Source organism: Hordeum vulgare, chromosome 3H, assembly GCF_904849725.1.
Source record: "Hordeum vulgare subsp. vulgare chromosome 3H, MorexV3_pseudomolecules_assembly, whole genome shotgun sequence".
Lineage (NCBI taxonomy): Eukaryota > Viridiplantae > Streptophyta > Magnoliopsida > Poales > Poaceae > Hordeum > Hordeum vulgare.
In genome coordinates, this window is record NC_058520.1 from 142,786,845 (window position 1) to 142,806,835 (window position 19,991).

The following is a 19,991-nucleotide window of genomic DNA, read 5'->3' on the forward strand; positions in this document are numbered from 1 at the left end:
GAGTCCATAGAGGGCTCCACCCACAAGGGGTCCACGAAGAAGCGGCCTTGTCTATTCCACCATGGCTTACATCCACGAAGGACTAGCCTCACTCACGGTAGATCTTCACGAAGTAGGTGATCTCCTTGCCCGTACAAACTTCTTGGTTCAACTCCACAACACGAAGTAGGAGGCTTCCAAGCAACACCTAATAAATCTAGGAGGCACCACCCTCCAAAAGGTAATAGATGTGGTAGAACGATGAACTCCTTGCTCTTGTGCTTCAAAGATAGTTTCCTCAACACTCAATCACTCTCTCACGGATTTGGCATGGGTAGGAGAGATTAATTTTGTGGAAAGCAACTTGGGGAGGCTAGAGATCAAGTTTAAGATGGATGGATTGGAATATCTTGATCTCAACACATGAGTAGGTGGCTCTCTCTCTCAGAAAAATGGATCTCGCAAGTGTAAGTGTGTTCTGAGTGCTTCCACTGCGAATGAGAGGAGGTGGAGGGGTATATATAGGCATCCCCCAAAATCCAACCATTACAACATTATTGCCCAACTCGGTGACACCGAAATGAATCTCGCTTGTATCGAGTTGCATTAAATGTTGCAGCTTTTGAATTCTCGGTGAGACCGATATATATGAATCTCGGTGGTACCGATACGATGACCTAGAGCAGTTTCCAAATCTCGGTAAGACCGATTCCAAAACTCAGAAATTCCGATTCTTTGAATTGAGACATCAGCAAGTTGGTCACTAATCTCGGTGGCGCCGATATGAAAGTTGGTGGTACCGAGAGATTGGGGTTTGGCATAGGATTTGTCTCGTGGAAAATTGGTAGGGCCGAGTGGAAAATATTGGTGGCACCAATGTTTCTGTTTTGGCTTGGATAAAGATATTTGTGGGAGAAGTACTAGACATTTTTGGTGGTTATCTCTAAGCACTTGAGCAACCAATTCATCATAATACCTCACCCTCTTTTAATAGTATTGGCTTTCCTATGGACTCAAAATTTATTTCTCACAAATATAAAATGTAGAGTCATCTTGCTTGAAGCTTGACCAATCATATTCTTTTCCTTGCATCAAGGGGTTTCTCCTCACAATCCTTTAGCCAATGTTCTTTGTGGACTATACCTGAAATATACTAGGTAAAAGTGTTAGTCCAAGAGACAATGTATGTTGTCATGAATTACCAAAACCATCAAGGGAGCATATGTGCTTTCAACCACCTTCATTGGTAGCGTGCCGAGCTTGCCCGGTGGCTGCTTCCAACGTCGGTGACGGGAGATTGAGGAGGAAGGAGGCCACAGGTCTAGGCTTCGCCCCTCGAGTCACCCAAGTAGGACACGCGGGGGGGTAAAAGTTTCTTGAGATATGAAAAAAAGAGTGGACGAATCTACGTGTTTAAGTCGGACACATGTAATCCAGACCTAATATATACAAAGGCACCTCGGCATAAACAGAATTTAGTACATGGCGAAGCGCTTGTAGTCATGCATTGGGATTGTAAATGTTTTTCCTAAACCTTGTTAGAAAGTCCCCGGTATTGATGTCGTGATTGTTTGTCCTAACTCATATGATCAACACACACCTCTGATTTCCAACAACAATGTCGCACTCATGAATTGCTAATCCTATTGCTATATCATTATACATATTGGTGAATATAGTTTGAGCTACCATCTTCAAGGTAGTTGGACCCAAAGGCCAAAGACTCACATGGCTTCACACATTGAAAAAGAGCATTAATATGTTCTTCATGCTAAGTACAAACAACTTTATCATCATTAATCGTTTGGTCCTCTACATTTGCAGTAATCAAGTAAAAGTTCTTTGATATCACGATGAGGTAACTTTCTTGAATACCGTCACCAATTCATCATGCACTCCGTCCGTTCGAATTACTATCCGTATTTAGGCAAAACTACCAGTGGCGAAGCCATACATGAGATGTGCAGTCAAATGACAACATAACTTTTTTTCAAAAAAAACATACAATAAGTATATATGATGCAGAAAAAATCATAAATACATACATATGACTACACAAGTTTCAATTGACTACACATTAATAATTGCTGGCACCGCCGAAATCTACGACAAGTAATTTGGCACGGAGGTAATACAACACACACATGATAGTCATCCTTCCTACCATTTGAACTAAGCAAAAAAGGATGGAAAACATTTAGGAGCAACCTACATCGAATTTACAATAGTGGATTAAATCTCCGCGTCATGTGATAAACCCAATATCCGACCACCCCTATCTTCAGATGTGGATCACACACATGGCATTCCGGACTCCCCTGTGCTTAGGCTTAAAATCACATTAATTATTTTTTGAAAATTAGGAGAATTCAGGCTTGGCGAGAAGCCGTTGAACAGATTGAGATGCATTTAGCGTCAGTGTGTAAATATAATGGTAAATATCTTAAGACTGCAGAAAAGAGCGTCCATACTTGTTTTAATCGCAAAATATTTGTAAATGTCTAATTTTTATTAGCGTACGTATGGTTTCTGGAAAATCGATAAAACCAGTGATATATAAGGTAGATCACGCAAGCAGGACACCAAAGGTTCTATGGTCTAGCGGTTAGGACATTGGACTCTGAATCCAGTAACCCGAGTTCAAGTCTCGGTAGAACCTCATTTTTTGTTTCGTTTTCATTCATTTTCTTCCTCATGGACAGTAACTTCCTTGACTGACTTCTCACCTTGAGACACCGAGATTTTTGTTTTGGATAACCAAATCTTTTCTTTTCTTTTCTTCCCATCTCCAAAACAAAAAAATTCAACGAAACGGTTCAGAGACGAAATAAAAGAGCCAACAAATCGTGGGAGCAGCACCCACCGCGCATTATCTCCAATCCAACCGAAGCCCGGCCTCCCTCCTGACGACGTACGTGGCCGCAGGTTCATCCTCCATTCTTTTCCCACATCCCCCCTCCATTTCTCCCTCGTCCCCTGGTCGCGTTATTCTCCAGGGGAAAGGAAGCGAGGCGCAGGGAGGGAGTGTGGCACGAGCACGCCCACCCCTGAAAAATGGCGGCCTCCTCCCTCTGGCTGCTGCAGCTCCCGTCTCCTCCTCCTCCTCCTCCTCCTCCTCACGGCGCCGTCTTCCTCTCGACCAATCACTGCCCCTCTCCTCCTTCGGCGTCTGCGTCTCCTCTGCTGCACAGGAAGCACGCGCCGGCCAGAGCCAAAGGCAATCTTGCCTGCAGCTCATCTGGTAGCTCCTCGTCCTCAACTTCCTCCGTTGTGACCAAAGATCAAGAGGGGGCAGCAGCAGCCGCCCCAACTCCGGCAGCTGTCAGATACGACTACAAGGATGACCCTAACTTCAGGTACGGGCTGCTCTTCCAGTTCCAGGACTGTCTCAAATTTACCGAGCATGTAACTGTCGGAAAGATAGATGACGACTTTACTAGCGTGTTAGTATGCCACTATCTAAGCGTGAATAATATTTTAAATAACAGTATTTTCAAGCCCGAACCAACAAATGGTTCCATGGTCTAGTGGTTAGGACATTGGACTCTGAATCCAGTAACCCGAGTTCAAGTCTCGGTGGAACCTCTTTTTCCTAACATTTTCAATTTACTTTTGCCACTGTGACAGTTACGTTTATTGACTGGGACTATTTGTTGTCAATTTATGCTAAAATGAACCATTCGAGGATCCTGAACCTCTATGAAAATCTGCTGCTGCAAATTTTATTTAAACTAAGATGACAAGATACTGCTTACTTGAAGAAAGTTTGTTAAATTTCATTTGGATTTATATTTGGCGTGCTTCCGGTTTGAAACATACATAATGTGCTTCCAACTGTACTTCAGGGGTTGCAAGGGGTGCGGCCGTGAGGAACCAGAGAGGGGCTGCAACGGCGAAGGACGGATCATGGGCGGCATAGCCGCCGTCCCCTTGTTCGGGTGGTGGCCGATCAAGGCCTACCGGCCGTGCCCGGGTTTCGTCGCCTCCGGCGGTCGGTACCGGCGCTACGGTCAGAGCATGGACGACGTCATAGCCGGCAAGGGACGGAAACTCGCCTCCGAGAAGAAGAAAAGGTACGTCTGATAACCTGTCATCAAAGTTCTCACCCGGCCATCTTGTGTGGCTCAAGAGCTCATCTCACTTCATTTCACTTGGCTTTGCGACCTGCAGTGACAAATGATCCACCTCAACCTCAAGGAACTGCAGTGTGCTGGAGAAGGCTGTCCAACCTTCATAGATTTTGTTTCAGGCTTGAGGTTGTCTAGCTAGGTCAGATTGTACGGCAAATGTACTCCACTCTTCTACCTGGTGATCATGTCTACATCACGCTTGCTAAATCTAATAATAGAAGTAAAACGGTTTCAGGAAATTCGTCCAACTGTCGTTATACTTTGCCTCAGAGCCTTTTCGAGTTTCCGTCGTACGATGACAGCGATTCATTCACGCATAACAGCCAAAATAATGGCTCATGTAACCACCAGATCGGCCAATGCAGCCAAGAGGTGTCAAGAATGGTCGTTTCTGATTAATACTGTATATGCTTGCGGCCTCGCTGACAATAAGCTGATTTGTTACATCATGTTTCATACAAGCATGATGGGGACAAACAAAATAGCTCCTGCCTTATTCCAGCTGGAAGGTTCACAAGTGAAACAAGCTAATGCTGAAGCCAGACTGACATTTCCATGTTGCTGTCAAACCTTCTCTTGAATTTGGTTAGGTGGGACCTCTTCTATCACCTTCTCTTCTCTTTCGACAAGATGCACAAAAGGACTAGTAACAAAATAAGAGACTAAAGATGGGCCCCGGCTTATGAACAAAAGTAGGTGGTTATGTACTAACTTTTTGCATCCCTACTGTGCACTAGAATCTAGCGTCAAGAACTTCGCAAAATGCAATTGGTTACGTATGGATAAAACCAGAGCATGACAAACTCCCAGCAGAAGGAAATTGCATGCAGGCATTTACGCTGTCAGCGCATGTGGGGAGGCTTGACTGCAAATGAAATGTTTCCCGGAGTTGCTGCAATCGGGTGACTTCCAGGAGTTGCTGCAATCGGGTGACCTCCCGGAGTTGTTGCAAATGGGTGACCTCCAGGAGTTGATGTGAACGGGTTACGCCCAGGAGTTGCTGCAAATGGATTACTTCCCGGAGTTGCAGGTGAGCGAATGGTTGGTGAACCCTGCACCCTCTGTTGAAAGGAAAGCGCATCAGTAAATTGGGGACGTAAATGAGGAGAAATGTAGAACCTCTTGCGACATACTACATGAGAGCATTCAAGTATCTCTCTTTTTCTCATGTAAAACTGATCAATGCATTTAAATAATTCTCTTTTTTGACAGAGAAGAAAGGTATCTTGGTATCAGGAGACATGGGAAGTATGTAAAACTGATCAATGATGTGTTGCCCCGTAACTGCTGCTTCCTTAATTTGGAGTTTGTCACACTAATGTGTAGCACCTTAAAATTTCATTTTTGTCAAACCGACCAGAGCTAATAAATATCAGCATAGATAAAGCATTGAAGTACGGGAGAATCAACCATGTTTGTATTCCCCAAAACAATGATTAAACCTCATAAACACAGGAACCAAAGCCTAGCAGACTATTAGTATCCTCTAACGATGTTATCATGTAATTTGGAAGCCTAAGATAATCCATCAATATTACGTTGAAACCAATAGGTTACTGTTGCAGCATGTCAAGGTTGAAATCCGGAGTGCTATTGGTCCGTCACTTGTAGATCAGGAAAGAAAAAAGTTCATTTTACTACCCTGAACAAACTTGGTGGTTCACATAACACCCTGATCTTTATTTCAGCTCCCTTAACCCCCTCAACAATTCCATACTTGTCAGAACCCGTCCTTGGGTGGTTTTGCCCCCACTGAGTGCTGACGTGGACAAAGTCAAAAGCGGTATTTGACCAGCGGGTGCGCCCCCCTCGTCAGGTTTGTGCCCTCGTTAGGTGAAGAGCGTAGCCGGCGCTCAGTTCATGCCGATGGCACTGTCGTTCGTCGCTCGCGCGGCCAGCACCTCCTCCTCCGCTTGCTACTTTGTCTAAAGAGCTACACCTCGCTCCACTATACACTGCTAGCAAAGGAACTTGTCTCGCTCGCCGAGAATCACCATCACCATGTCTTCTTCCACGACTGCGGTATTGACATCTACCGCCTCGATCTCTTCCTCCGGCGACCCCTGCTTCCCCTCCTCTGATTCCCAAGCACAGGTGTGTTCCCCTATAGCTCCCGTCCATTTGGAGCTGCGTGTGCCTAGGACCTCTCCAGGCATGGCCGAGATCTGACGCCCGCTGTAGTTCTTCGCCAGGGCGGACAACACCTCCTCCTCACTTCGAAGCATTGTCCTAGAGCATTGCCTTGCTGCTATACGCCTATACATTCCTGCTAAAGGAATTTATTGGGACCGCCGTGAATCGTCGTTGCCCACGTCTTCTTCCCCTACTCCGGCATTGACCGCCGCCGCCTCGATCTCTTCCTCCGGTGAACCCCCCTTATCCCCTACCTATCGAGCTCCATGGTTCTCCCCTGAAGCGCGCGAGACCACGACCGTCCTTGAAGCAAAGCTTTGCGTGCCGTGGTGTCCGCATCGACCTTGTGCGCCCACAGCCGTCCTCCGTCCATGAATGACGCGGCGCTGCTGCTGTCCCTTGCCAAGCGTGCGCTCATGAGCATTGGTGCGGCAGGGTGCAGGCGCAGCTGGGCATGGTCGCGGCCGTAGGAAGAGCCTCCCACCATTGGTGCGGTGCGCTGCTCTGCTTCCCCTACCTTATGTCCCGTTCGTGCTCAAGATTTGGTCGTCGTAGACATGCCCCTGCCAACCGTGCCCCAGCCAACCAGACAAGGGAGGCACACCTGTAGGTCAAAACCACCGTTGACCACTGCCACATCAGCAACAAAGTGGAGACAAACCACCCAGGGGGTTCTTTTGTCTGGTATAGTATGAGTTTGTTTAGGGGGTGAAAGGAGCAGAAAAATAGATGAGGGGGTAATGTGAACCACCAACTTCATTCAGGGTAGTAAAATGGACTTTTTTCATCAGGAAAAAAAGAAACCTTTTTTTTTAATTCTCAAACAGCCCCCCGGTTCTTTTGTCTGGTATAGTATGAGTTTGTTTAGGAGGTGAAAGGAGCAGAAAAATAGATGAGGGGGTAATGTGAACCACCAACTTCATTCAGGGTAGTAAAATGGACTTTTTTCATCAGGAAAAAAAGAAACCTTTTTTTTTAATTCTCAAACAGCCCCCCCCCCCCCCCCCCCCCGTTCACCAAGCAGCTATGGCCAAGATGCACCATACAGATATCTAATTTTCTGAAATAAACCTTACATAAACTAAGGTAAACATTTCAAATCTCAGAGAAAGATAATCAGTTCGTGATAGAAAGCTAAAATTACTGTATACGAAAATATTGCATTGTACCGCTGTGACTTATCAAGTAGCTGAAGTTTCAGAGAGAATAGATCGATATTATGAATGCACCTTTGCTGCTGGTGATTGAGTGATATAGTCCACAAGCTGTTGCTTTTGATTGCCAAATGAGCCCTTAACTTGCTTTAACAAATCTTCCTCCCTTTTCATATCCTCAACAAGCCTTTCCTTCTCCCAGTTCTTCAGTTTAAATTGCTCTTCCATTTCAGTGATACTTCCAGGTGTGTTTGAATCCCCAGAGCTTAAAGCTACAGTAAATTTCACTTCTACATCTTTCCTACAAATGTCATCTTTACTCATGAAGAAAAAAGTGACGACATAAATTTTAATACAAAAAAAGCAATACTGTGCATCTTATTAGTGTGAGTGAACAGCCTTGAGTACATAAATCAGGGTAATCAAAAATGTAGAAGTAGATTACTCTTCGATAATAAATAAAACTAAAATGTGCATTTCATAGGGACTATAAATAAATAAGGCAAGATGACTGCAGATCCTTAAGAGTTTTGCATACTGTGTAGCTCTTACTGGAATGGACATTATTGTTTCATTTTAGCTGGAACACATGTGATAAATTGAGCTAGTGAAACATAATCCTGATTTTATTGAACATATGCAGTTACAAGCCATGAAATGGCTACACATGGAAATCCACAGTAATCAGGACAATCTGCAAAACATGTTTTTCTCAAATATGCACCCAAGTGCGTGTCATTTTGCATTAGAAGAAAGCACCAAGATGGCACAAGAGTACAAGCAAGCAAAACTCAAACAAAAAGAAAACTAAAACAGGCAAAAACTAAAGCACAAAACTGAAACTGTACAGATAGCTACCCTGAAACTCAAACACTGTATCATCCAGCATCAACGTTATGAAGAGATGTAAAGGTATGAATTGCATATTTGTGTACCTATCACCAAGGCAGAATGAACCATTAGGCCTCAATATACTACCATCCAGAGAAACCGCACCATCATTTATCAAGGGAATAGCACGCCGTAGATCAGCTGTAGTCTTATAAACTTGTAAATGAGAAAACAAACTGTAAAGCAAAGTCTCCCTAAGACCATGGCCATGGGGCGTGAAACAACTCAAGTATGTCTGGTCCATATGTATCATATTTACTGCAAAACCAAGAAAACCAGGAGGAGACTCCCCGTTAGGCAACCTTGGTTTATGCAACATAAGATATCTCTGTGGATCATGAATCATAACTTCTCCAGAAAATGGCCTGCAGAGTGTAATAGTGTACAATGTTTAAGTGCTCATATGGTCAAGTCCAAGAGAGAATAGGGGCACTCAATAGTTAGAATGGTACCTTATGTTTTCAAGACAAAACACAGTAAACCTCCCATGCAGAAACTTTCCAATTGAGCCACCCAGTCCATGAATGCCACTTTTCTTATCAATGATGCCTTCCTTGCCATATGTTTCAAGACTCTTTATGCCATCATAAGTCTTGCAAACGAGACCAAGCATATTGTCTATTCCCAAGTACTCTGAGAGTAGGCTGTCACAAATTTACAGAAGCAAAAAGATAGCAGCAAATATAAGCAAACAAACATATCTTGTGAAGTAAATTAGCACCAATAGAGGAGCTAAATCCAATTCAAAACAAGATGAAAATTGACCTGCTTAGGTTATCATCATTTACTTTTCCCAAGGTAGCCACAACACCAATGATATCTTTCATCATTGGCATTGTTGATATTTGTGCAGAATGACGTTTCTTGAGCTGGCATATAAGCGAAGCTGCTGTTTTGTCCTGATTACATATGCTTTCAATTGTACGCTGTTCAGCTTCTTGAACTGATGTACCATTATTTGAAGGTACAACCTTCTTTCCAAGTTTAACTGATAAAAGTTTCAGGTTCAGCATATAAATAGGGGTAGTAGGTTAAAAAGGTATGGGACATTATTTGCAATTACAGCAGCCTTTCCAAGTGTAACTGACAAAGGTTCTGAGGTTTAGGATCTAAATAGGAACAATATATTAAGAGAAGTATTGAAAAACTCTTGACATTTCATGTATAAAATGACACGTGTTACCTACACATTATGATACAAATGTAGCAGGGACACCTTTTTTTAAACAAATCCATGATCCGATGCAATGTGCAGACCATGGTGCTAACATGTTCTAATTTGAAAATGAGCATGAAATATTGGCTAGTCCTATACAATACAAGACGGCTGAAATTACAACGCTATAGATGGTAGCGAAGGGGAAGGTCAATCAAGGCATTCCCCAATAACTCCTCGAATCTGCTGGCGTTTTAGGGCGTTTTCCCAAAGCGCTGCTGTTAAACTTCTCCACCGAAACCCCAAATTGAGAGAAAAAAATCAACGCCGGTTTTCTATTTCCCGGCCAGTCCTCAGGTCCAGTATCATGGCGCACATATACCGGGCGGAAATATTCAATCACGCAACTGGCCCCTAAGCCCATTAGCAAGTAGTTCTGATTTCTGAATCAGTGTCCATGTTTCCTCCTTTTAAGTACGTCAATCTCTTGTTCGTTAAGCAATATGGGACTAACATCCAGAACCTCGCACAAGTAAAAAATATGCTTGCAACATTCCGACACACGCAGACTCGAGCACAGGACCGGCTGCAAACCATTGTAAGCACACTACCACTAGACCAGGGAATATATTGTGATTACGTAGCAAAGCATGACCTTTGTGATCAATTATACATATATACATGGGCATGACCTGGAGTCGGAAACAGCACAGCGCAGTGATTGGAGGTGATTTTTTTTTGGACTATATTGGAGGTGATTTTTGAGAAACCCCCCAACCAATTAGGAGGTGGAGAATCACCTCAAAATCTCTACATATTACAGGCTTTTTTAGGAACCGCCTCCAAAGCTGCATACAATCCCAGGCGATTTGTAAAAATGCCTCCAAAGCTGCATAAAATCTGAGGAGGTTTGTAAAAACACCTTAAGCTAGAGATGATTTAATGTGAATTCTCCAAAGCACATTAAGCTAGAGATGATTTAATGTGAATTCTCCAAAACAACTCCTTAAGCATGATTTCGAGGCATTCAGCGGAACACCCGCCAAAACGCCTTCTTTCAACAACCGTGTTGTAGAGAATGATAGCTAACTGCACAAATGTTGTTCAAACCAAATACACACATAAGTTCATATAAACTTCTGATGTGCGCGGATACAAAATTCCCAGGTGAAACTTGATTCGGATTGTGAGGTGCACTATCATAGCAAAAAAGAAGTGCATCTCACACAATACTGTGAATTAAAATTCAAAAAATAGCATGGATGTACAACGAGCATTTCATGATATTGCATATTTTTTTAGCCTTTTTGTATAATTGCACATGTGCATTTAGCACAGCATTTTCAGCCTTTGAAAATAATATTAATTTTGCAGTTGCAGGATATGTGCCCTATAAGTAAGAGTGCTGCACAGCATCTTATTACCTTTTTCATGGACAATCCAATTCATGATTCAGCACCCACATGGATGCTCATTCAAGTCTGAACATTGTGGATTTCACTTTAAGTTATTTCAAACAACAAGACATTGATAACATGATTCGACACAGAGCCACATAAGAATATTGGCAAATAGAGTTCCATAAATAACAGAGCTTAACTACTACTCCCTCCGTCCGGAAATACTTGTCCTAGAATTGGATGTGTCTAGACTTATTTTAGTTATAGATACAATCATTTTATTCATTTCTAAGACAAGTATTTCCGGACGGAGGGAGTAGGACTTAGACAACTTAATGCTTGACTAACACACCAAAACGTAATTAACATGTTTCATGGTCTGCCACATGGTATCCAAATGCTGCATTCTCAGACAAGAACAGCGTAACCTGAGTGCAGAAAGCCGAGGAGGCGCAAACACACAAAAATCTTACTTGTCAGGTCGGCAATCGACGCTTCGATGGCGTTGATCTCAGACTTGAGGAACGTGATGTTGGCCTCATGGTGATTGACCTTGAGCCCCAGCTTCTTCAGCTCATCCTGCATCACCTGTAAAACACATCCACCAACAACAACATGTAGAGCAACAACCTCACAACAGGCACTGCACGAAAACCCAAAATGAACAGGGGAAATGGAGCCCCAAAAAAGCACACCTTGGTGTTGAACTCGACAATCTGCACCGTCAGCGGAGCCTCCATGGCGGTGCTGCGTTCTGCAGGTTGAGCCGCCAGCACTAGCAAGTGACCAATCTGCAAAGGAAGAGGGAACCAGAGGGACTCAGAAAACCCCAAATACGGTCAGTGCTTGTGCACACGAGCAGCGCGGAAAGATAGGGTTTTCGCGGGATGAGAAACGTAGAGGGCAAACAACGTCATTAAGCGTGCGCGGAGACGGCGTCCCGGCGCTGGGCGGAGCGCGCCGGAACCTCTTCTAGGAGGAGGAAAAACCACGGCATTCCTGATGGAGCGTGCGGGGGTCTCTTCTAGGAGAAAGAAAACCCACCTCGGGACCATCAGAGCGTGCGAAGGAGGCCGCCGGCGATGCGGCGGGGAGGGAGGGAGGGAGGGAGGCGGGCAGGCCCGTTGAGGGACGGGCAGATTGAGATCAGCGTGGGAGGGAGAGATTCGCGGAGCGAGACAAGCAGGGTTTGGGGAGAAAACGAAGCTGGGGAGATTTTGGGTGAGTAGATCTACATCTATAGAAAGAAAAAGAAGCGAAGGAAAATATAGAAATAAAAAAATTATTGAACCCTGCTACGCGTCCATCGACGGATCTTTTAAAAAATCTATCACTGCGTGAGCCGTCAAATCTGATGGATCCTTCACTATCTATCAATTACAACACACATCGTATTACAGAAACATATCATGTTATAGAAATTTTTACAAACATACGTCAAGTTGAAGACTTTTTGGCAACAAAGCTTTTGTTATAATTTTATTTCGTAAAAAATGTTTTGTTGCAAATTAATTATTTTTGCAACAAAGTTTTGTTACTATAGTTTTTTGGACAATGATGGCCTTGTTATAAGAAAAATCGAAACACGTGTTTTGTTGCAGTTCTTTTTATAACAAAGGTCTTGTTAAGGAATTATTTTTCAAAACAGCGCGAGGAGTCAATTATGTCAAGATTTGCAACAACACCACTGTTGCAAAACGGGCGCCTGCAATTGCCTTCGTGCTGCGGGAGCAGGTGCTATGGCGCCACGCCTTGGGCCCAACACGCACGAAATGTCCGAGCGACAGTGAAAAGAAATGTGCAACGCGTGCTCTCTCCATACGAGCTCGAGTACAATAACCCACGACCATGCGATTTGAAAAGGGCCAGAGGGGTTGCGAGATTATAGGAGAGGGAGAGGAAGGAGAGAGGAAGAGGAGGAGATGATGAAGAAGAAGAGGCAGGGTGTGACTTCTCACCAGTTAGGCGGTGGCGCGAGCATGGCGGGGGCTAGAGATCCAACGACATAGACGAACAAGTGGAGAGAGAAGATAAGGTGTGACATTGTTGACCTTTGTGAGGATAAGGAGATAGAGCAAGGGCCCGGGACATGTGGACACCTTAAAAGGAGGCAGACTGAACAAACTGATCCGTCGGTTAAACACAAGCTTTTTTAATTTTATTAAAAACATGTTATCTCGCTGGTGTAAGTTATTTTACAATCTCCAACGAATGTAACCTATGTCATTAGAAGGTCACCACGTATCATGGTGCAATTGGGACGGTAAGCGGGAGTCTTGCGTCCGCCCACAGTTGGCGTATACGTTATGTGGGAGGGCCGTCTAAACCCTGTTCCAACTGTTGTGACAGTCGTACGTCCCGTTTGGAGCGTCTTGATATTCAAACTAAAGGACACACAGTCCCTACGGTATTCTTCTTGAGCTAAGGACACACAGTCCTCGCCCAACACTCGTGGTAAGTCTTCACGGCAGACTTTCAAAACCTCCTAAACTTGGTCACCCTACGATCCACAATACATTGTTGGATGCTCTAGACAATGACGTCTAACCGTAGTCCTCAAAGGGAAGAAGCGTTGGTTCCACACAGAAACAATCTCTTTAGTGATACTCAATCACTTTGGGGTTTTTGGGTTTTGGTTTGGTTGTTTGGGATTTTTCCTCACTGATGATTTTCTCTCAAAGTCTTTGAGAATTGGGTTGCTCTCAAATGACAAGTGTCAGTTTCTCTCGCGGAGCAGCCAACCAACTAGCAGTTATGGGGTGTCTATTTATACTCAAGGAGCAATCCCAACATGAATTGACATTAATGCCCCAATGATATGACCGTTAGGTGGATAAGGTTGGGGACAGCTGGTGCGTAGCACAACAACGGTCAGAACCTTTCAACTGTGAAAGTCCTCATGTCACTCATGTTCCTCACAAGTAGGTGATTCGCACTGGTGAAGACCTAACTCCTCAGTTAGAGAAAATTCCTCAGATGCCATAAGATCTTTGTCTCTGTCAGTGAAGAATTTGACTAAGCTGTTTGAAGATTTCCAAAGGCTTCATCCGAAGGGTTTGTATATGAAGGTTTTGAGATGAGCATCGCTTGGAAACTTTTTCTTAGTTTTACCTCGACCCCCTTTAACAGTACGGTGGTCCTATGACACATAATACAGAAAATGAAACTATGAAAACGAAAGTCTTCACATCGATTTCTTCACGCACACACCAATTTCCTCACTTTCAAAGTCTTGAGAGGAAATAGCAAAGTCTTCAGCCGAAGATATACATTTTTAAGGGTCGATATTCTTCGAATAACTCAAACTCCTGAGCGACTTGTAGAGCATGTGTACACTCACAAACATATTACTCTCTTAATCTATAAGTCTTCAATACACCAAAATCACTACGGGGCACTAGATGCACTTACAGTCTCCCCCTTTTTGGTGACCGATGACAAATAGGTTAGGTTTTCAATGGGAATAATAATATGAAGTGTAAGTACAGAGTTTCAGAAATTAGAATGCAAGATATAGAGAGACTCCCCCTGAAGTTGTGCATATTTGAGGAATTCTTTTGGACTGAAAATGCACATTGAGGATTTACACCATGGATATCTCTCCCTATATCTTGTAATCCATGCAGGCATTTGACATATAACTTGAGGAAAATGAAATGCATGATGAAAAGTGGTGTCTGACGAATTTCAGCATGCATGCATTAATCAATATGAGGAATAAGCATGAAGTAAAATGGTTCAAAAGTGTCAGACCACTCATACGTCTCCAACGTATCTATGATTTTTTATGGTTCCATGCTATTATCTTGTCAACTTTGGATGTTTTGTATGCATGAATATGCTATTTTATATCTTTTTTGCGACTAACCTATTAACTCAGTGCCAAGTGCCAGTTTCTGTTTTTCCGTGTTTTTGACCTTTTTCAGAGGAGAATATTAAACGGAGTCCAAACGGAATAAAACCTGCGGAATGATTTTTTCCATAACAGAAGATACGCACGGAACTTGAGAACCACGGCAAAGGACCTCGGGGGAGGTCACAAGCCCACTAGCCCCGACCTAGGGGGGCTAGCAGGCTTGTGGGCCCCCCGTGGCTCCTCTGCCCTACTTCTTTCGCCTATAAATTCTCTAAAAATCCAAAACCACCAGAGAGATCCACGAAAATACTTTTCCGCCGCCGCAAGCTTCTGTCTCCATAAGATCCCATCTGGGGCACGTTCTGGTGCCGTGCCGGAGGGGGGATTCGTACACGGAGGGCTTCTTCATCAACACCATTGCCTCTCTGATGATGCGTGAGTAGTTCACCACAGACCTTCGGATCCATATCTAGTAGCTAGATGGCTTCTTCTCTCTCTTGGATCTTCAATACAAAGTTCTCCATGATCTTCATGGAGATCTATCCGATGTAACCTTCTTTTGCGATGTGTTTGTCGAGATCCGATGAACTGTGGATTTATGATCAGATTCTATGAATATTATTTGAGTCTCCTCTGATCTCTTATATGCATGATTTCGTATCCTTGTAATTCTCTTCGAGTTGTGGGTTTCGTTTGGCCAACTTGATCTATAATTCTTGCAATGGGATAAGTGCTTGGTTTTGGGTTCATGTCGTGCGGTGTCCTCACCTAGTGACACAAGGGGTAGGGAGGCACGCATCGTGTTGTTGCCATCAAGGGTAAAAAGATGAGGTTTATATCATATTGCATGAATTTATCCCTCTACATCATGTCATCTTGCTTAAGGCGTTACTCCGTTTGTTATGAACTTAATACACTAAATGCATGCTGGATAGCGGTCGATGTGTGGAGTAATAGTAGTAGATGCAAACAGTATCGATCTACTTGTCTCGGACGTGATGCCTATATGTATGATCATTGCCTTAGATATCATCATGACTTTGCGCGATTCTATCAATTGCTCGACAGTAATTCGTTCACCCACCGTAGTACTTGCTATCATGAGAGAAGCCTCTAGTGAACACTATGGCCCTCGGGTCTACTTCACATCGTATTTTCAGATCTACACTTTTACTTTGTTGCACTTTCCACCTTCAGTTATCACCTTGCAAATAATCGTGAAGGGATTGACAACCCCTTTATAGCGTTGGGTGCAAGTTTGTTTGTTTTTGCGCAGGTACATTGGTGCCTTGTCTTGATACTCCTACTGGATTGATACCTTGGTTCTCAAACTAAGGGAAATACTTACTGCTACTGTGTTGCATCACCCTTTCCTCTTCAAGGGAAAAACCAACGCAAGCTCAAGACGTAGCAAGAAGAATTTCTGGCGCTGTTGCCGGGGAGTATCAAGTCAAGAATAGTCTCCCTTCAACGTGCCAATTTCTGGCACCGTTGCGAGGGACTATTCTAAGTGAAGCATATCCAAGTAACTATCGCAAACTCATCTCTTGCATCTACATTATTTGCCTTTTGACTCTCGTTTTCCTCTCCCCCACTTCTGAAAAAACAAAATTTACAAAAATATTTGCCTTTTTCGTTCGCCCTTTCTTTCGCTTGCTTTCTGTTTGCTTGTGTTGCCATGTGCCTTCAATATGCTTGCATCTTCGCTTGCTGAAAATCTATTGATATGGATCCTCATCCACTTGCTAATCTCTTTAAGAGATCCAATTATGTTGAACCAATTGCTAGTGAGTTGAGTGCACTTGACTATCTTTATGAAGTTTTGCTTGAGATGCGTGAATCTGAAAATTGTGATGAAGAAATTTATGAAGTGATTCACGAGGGATCCTTGAATGAAAATCATGATTGCAATGGTTTCACTATAAATTCTATGAATGACAATCATGCTAAAAAAATGCAAAACCCTAAGCTTGGGGATGCTAGTTTTGCTATGTCCACTACTTGTTGCAATGATCATGATTGGGGTGATGATTTTTCTTACGATCTTGAAAATTTGTTTAAGCCTCATGATGATTATGATATTGATAATAATTTTTGCAATAATATTGAAAGTGGGTTTGGAGAAGTCATGACTTTAGTTGATGATAATCCCACTATTTTTGAAGAGCGTCAACTTTGCATGCATGTGGATCATGAAAAGAATATCCTATGTGATAGTTATATTGTTGAATTTGAATATGATCCCACATGTAATTATTATGAGAGAGGAAAATATTGTGGTAGAAACTTTCATGTTCCTAAATCACCTCTCGTTATGTTGAGATTGACATTGTCTCTTCCTTCTTCCTTGCATATGGTAGTTATTGCTTGTCTTGATAAATTGTTTTTCTATAAAATGCCTATGCATAGGAAGTATGTTAGACTTAGATGTGATTTTCACATGTTTCATGATGCTCTCTTCGTGTCCGATTGCTATCTTTTATGTGAGCATCATTGAATTATCAATGCCTAGCTAAGGGCGTTAAACAATAGCGCTTGTTGGGAGGCAACCCAATGAATTCATTTTTGCTTTTTTGCTTTTTGTTTTGTTGTTTCCACACCATCATAATTCTGTTATGATTGTGTTTTTTATGTTTCTTTTAGTGTTTGTGCCAAGTAAAACCTTTATGATCAGTTTTGGTGATGGTTGTTTGATCATGCTAAAAAGACAGAAACTTTGCACTCACGAAATTATTTTTAATTCCTATACATAAAGATATTTTGAGTTGATTCTTTTTTCTTCTGGTTGATATGAAAATTTCCCTAATTGTCATAATTTTTCAGAATTTCTGGGATACCAGAAGTATACGAAGTATACAAATTTCTACACACTGGTCTGTTTTTTACAGATTCTGTTTTTGTTGTGTTGATTGCTTATTTTGATGAAACTATGGATAGTATCAGGGGGTACTAGCCATGGAAAAGTGAGAATACAGTAATCTAACATCAATCTAAATAGAAATCAAGTTTACTAGAGAACCTAAAGAGTTGGTAGTTTGTTTTCTTATGCTAATGATATCACGAGTTTCTGTTTAAGTTTTGTGTTGTGAAGTTTTCAAGTTTTGGGTGATGTTCTCATGGACAATGGTATAAAGAGTGGAAAGAGCTTAAGCTTGGGGATGCCCAAGGCATCCCAAGCCAAATTCAAGGACACCAAAAAGCCTAAGCTTGGGGATGCCCCGGGAAGGCATCCCCTCTTTCGTCTTCAATCCATTAGTAACGTTACTTGGAGCTATATTTTTATTCACCACATGATATGTGTTTTGCTTGGAGCGTCGTGTATTATAGGAGTCTTTTCTTTTTGTTTTTTCGCAATCATCCTTGTTGCACACCTTTTTGAGAGGGACATGCACTCATCGTGAATTTGCTAGAATACTCATTGAGCTTCGCTTATATCTTTTGAGTTAGGCAATTTAGCTCGCATGTGCTTCACTTATATCTTTTGAGCTAGACAATTTTGCTCTAGTGCATCACTTAAATATTTTTAGAGCACGGCAGTGTCATATTTTGTAGAAATAAAAACTCTTGATCTTCACTTATATCTTTTTGAGAGTGCTCTCTCTCAGTAACTTGATAATTGGCGTGTGCTATGAAAGTAGTCCTAAATATGATAGGCATCCAAATAGGATATAATAAAAACATCCATAATTCAAGTGCATTGATTAGTAAGAGAAGTTTGATTCCTAACAATTAAGTTTTGAGACATGGATTTGGTAATATTAGAGTATGTTAGTAGGGTGTTATGAATCTAGAAATACTTGTGTTGAAGTTAGTGATTCCCGTAGCATGCACGTATGGTGAACCGCTATGTTAGGAAGTCAGAGCATAATTGATTTATTGATTGTCATCCTTTGTGTGGCGGTCGGGATCACACGATGGTTAACACCCACCAACCCTTCCCCTAGGAGTATGCGTTTAGCACTTTGTTTCGATTACTAATCAAACTTTCGCAATAAGTATACGAGTTCTTCACGACTAATGTGAGTCCATGGTATATATGCACTTTCACCTTCCACCATTGCTAGCCTCTCTAGTGCCGCGCAACTTTCGTCGGTGCACAAACCCACCATATACCTTCCTCAAAACAGCTACCATACCTACCTATTATGGCATTTTCATAGCCATTCCGAGATATGTTGCCATGCAACTCCCACCGTTCCATCTCATGACTTGTGCCGTCACTTTCATATTGCCATTGCATGATCGTAAGATAGCTAGCGAGATGTTTCAACGTCATACTCTAAGCTAGATCGTTGCACATCCCGGTACACTGCCGGATGCATTTCCTATAGAGTCATCATTGTTCTAAGTATTGAGTTGTGAGTAAATAAAAGTGTGATGATCATCATTATTAGAGCATTGTCCCATGTGAGGAATAAAAAAAGGCCAAAGATGCCCACCAAAAAAAATAAAATGAAAAGAGGCCAAAGAGCCCAAACCAAAAAAAGAGAGAGAGAAAAAGAGAGAAGGGACAATGCTACTATCTTTTTCCACACTTGTGCTTCAAAATAGCACCATGTTCTTCATGATAGAGTCTCTTGTTTTGACACTTCCTTATACTAGTGGGAATTTTCATTATATAACTTGGCTTGTATATTCCAATGATGGGCTTGTTGGGTAACGTAGCATAAATTCAAAATTTTCCTACGCATATTCAGATCTTCCTATGGAGAGACCAGCAACGAGAGAGGGGTAAGAGCATCTTCATACCTTTGAAGATCGCTAAGCGGAAGCGTTGCTAGAACGCGGTTGATGAAGTCGTACTCGTAGCGATTCCGATCTAGTGCCGAACTACGGCACCTCCGCGTTCAACACACGTGCAGCCCGGTGACGTCCCCCGCACCTTGATCCAGCAAGGAGGAGGGAGAGGTTGGGGAAGAACTCCAGCAGCATGACGGCGTGGTGTCGATGGAGAGACGAGGTCTCCCGACAGGGCTTCGCCAAGCACCGGCAGAGAGGAGGAGGAAGAAGGGCAGGGCTGCGCCGAGAGAGAGGCAAAAGTCTGATCTCCAATGGCCAAAAGTGCCCACTATATACAAGGGGAGGGAGGGGATGCGCCCCCTTGAGGGTTTCCCTCTCCTGGGGGGCGGCAGCCCTAGATGGGGCTGGTGCGGCGTCCAAGGGGGAGAGGAGGGGTGTGGCGCACCCCTGGTGGGCCTTAGGCCCACCTGGCTTAGGGTTTGCCCCCCTTTCTCTCCCCCACGCATTGGGCTGAGTGGGGAGGCACACCAGCCCACCTAGGGGCTGGTTCCC

General features: G+C 43.1%; 2 protein-coding genes and 2 non-coding genes across 4 annotated transcripts; 3 read left to right on the forward strand and 1 right to left on the reverse strand.

Annotated features, from left to right (window-relative positions):
• The first annotated feature begins 2,566 nt into the window (after positions 1-2,566).
• On the forward strand, positions 2,567-2,638 carry TRNAQ-CUG. Its single transcript has one exon. It is a non-coding gene; the product is annotated as a tRNA-Gln (tRNA).
• A 196-nt stretch (positions 2,639-2,834) lies between these two features.
• LOC123443284 lies at positions 2,835-4,348 on the forward strand. The gene is made up of 3 exons (XM_045119616.1): positions 2,835-3,335; positions 3,825-4,052; positions 4,150-4,348. The coding sequence occupies exons 1-3, from the start codon at positions 3,034-3,036 to the stop codon at positions 4,157-4,159; spliced, it is 540 nt and encodes a 179-aa protein (XP_044975551.1). The 5' UTR covers positions 2,835-3,033; the 3' UTR covers positions 4,160-4,348.
• TRNAQ-CUG lies at positions 3,493-3,564 on the forward strand. The gene has a single exon. It is a non-coding gene; the product is annotated as a tRNA-Gln (tRNA).
• A 136-nt stretch (positions 4,349-4,484) lies between the features above and the next one.
• On the reverse strand, positions 4,485-11,993 carry LOC123443283 (protein DEFECTIVE IN MERISTEM SILENCING 3-like). The gene is made up of 8 exons (XM_045119614.1): positions 11,888-11,993; positions 11,539-11,634; positions 11,317-11,431; positions 9,053-9,275; positions 8,740-8,931; positions 8,332-8,652; positions 7,472-7,697; positions 4,485-5,170 (listed from the first exon to the last, which is right to left on the reverse strand). Exons 2-8 carry the CDS (start codon positions 11,581-11,583, stop codon positions 4,952-4,954), a joined length of 1,341 nt encoding a protein of 446 aa, XP_044975549.1. The 5' UTR covers positions 11,584-11,634; positions 11,888-11,993; the 3' UTR covers positions 4,485-4,951.
• Between the last annotated feature and the right edge of the window lie 7,998 nt (positions 11,994-19,991).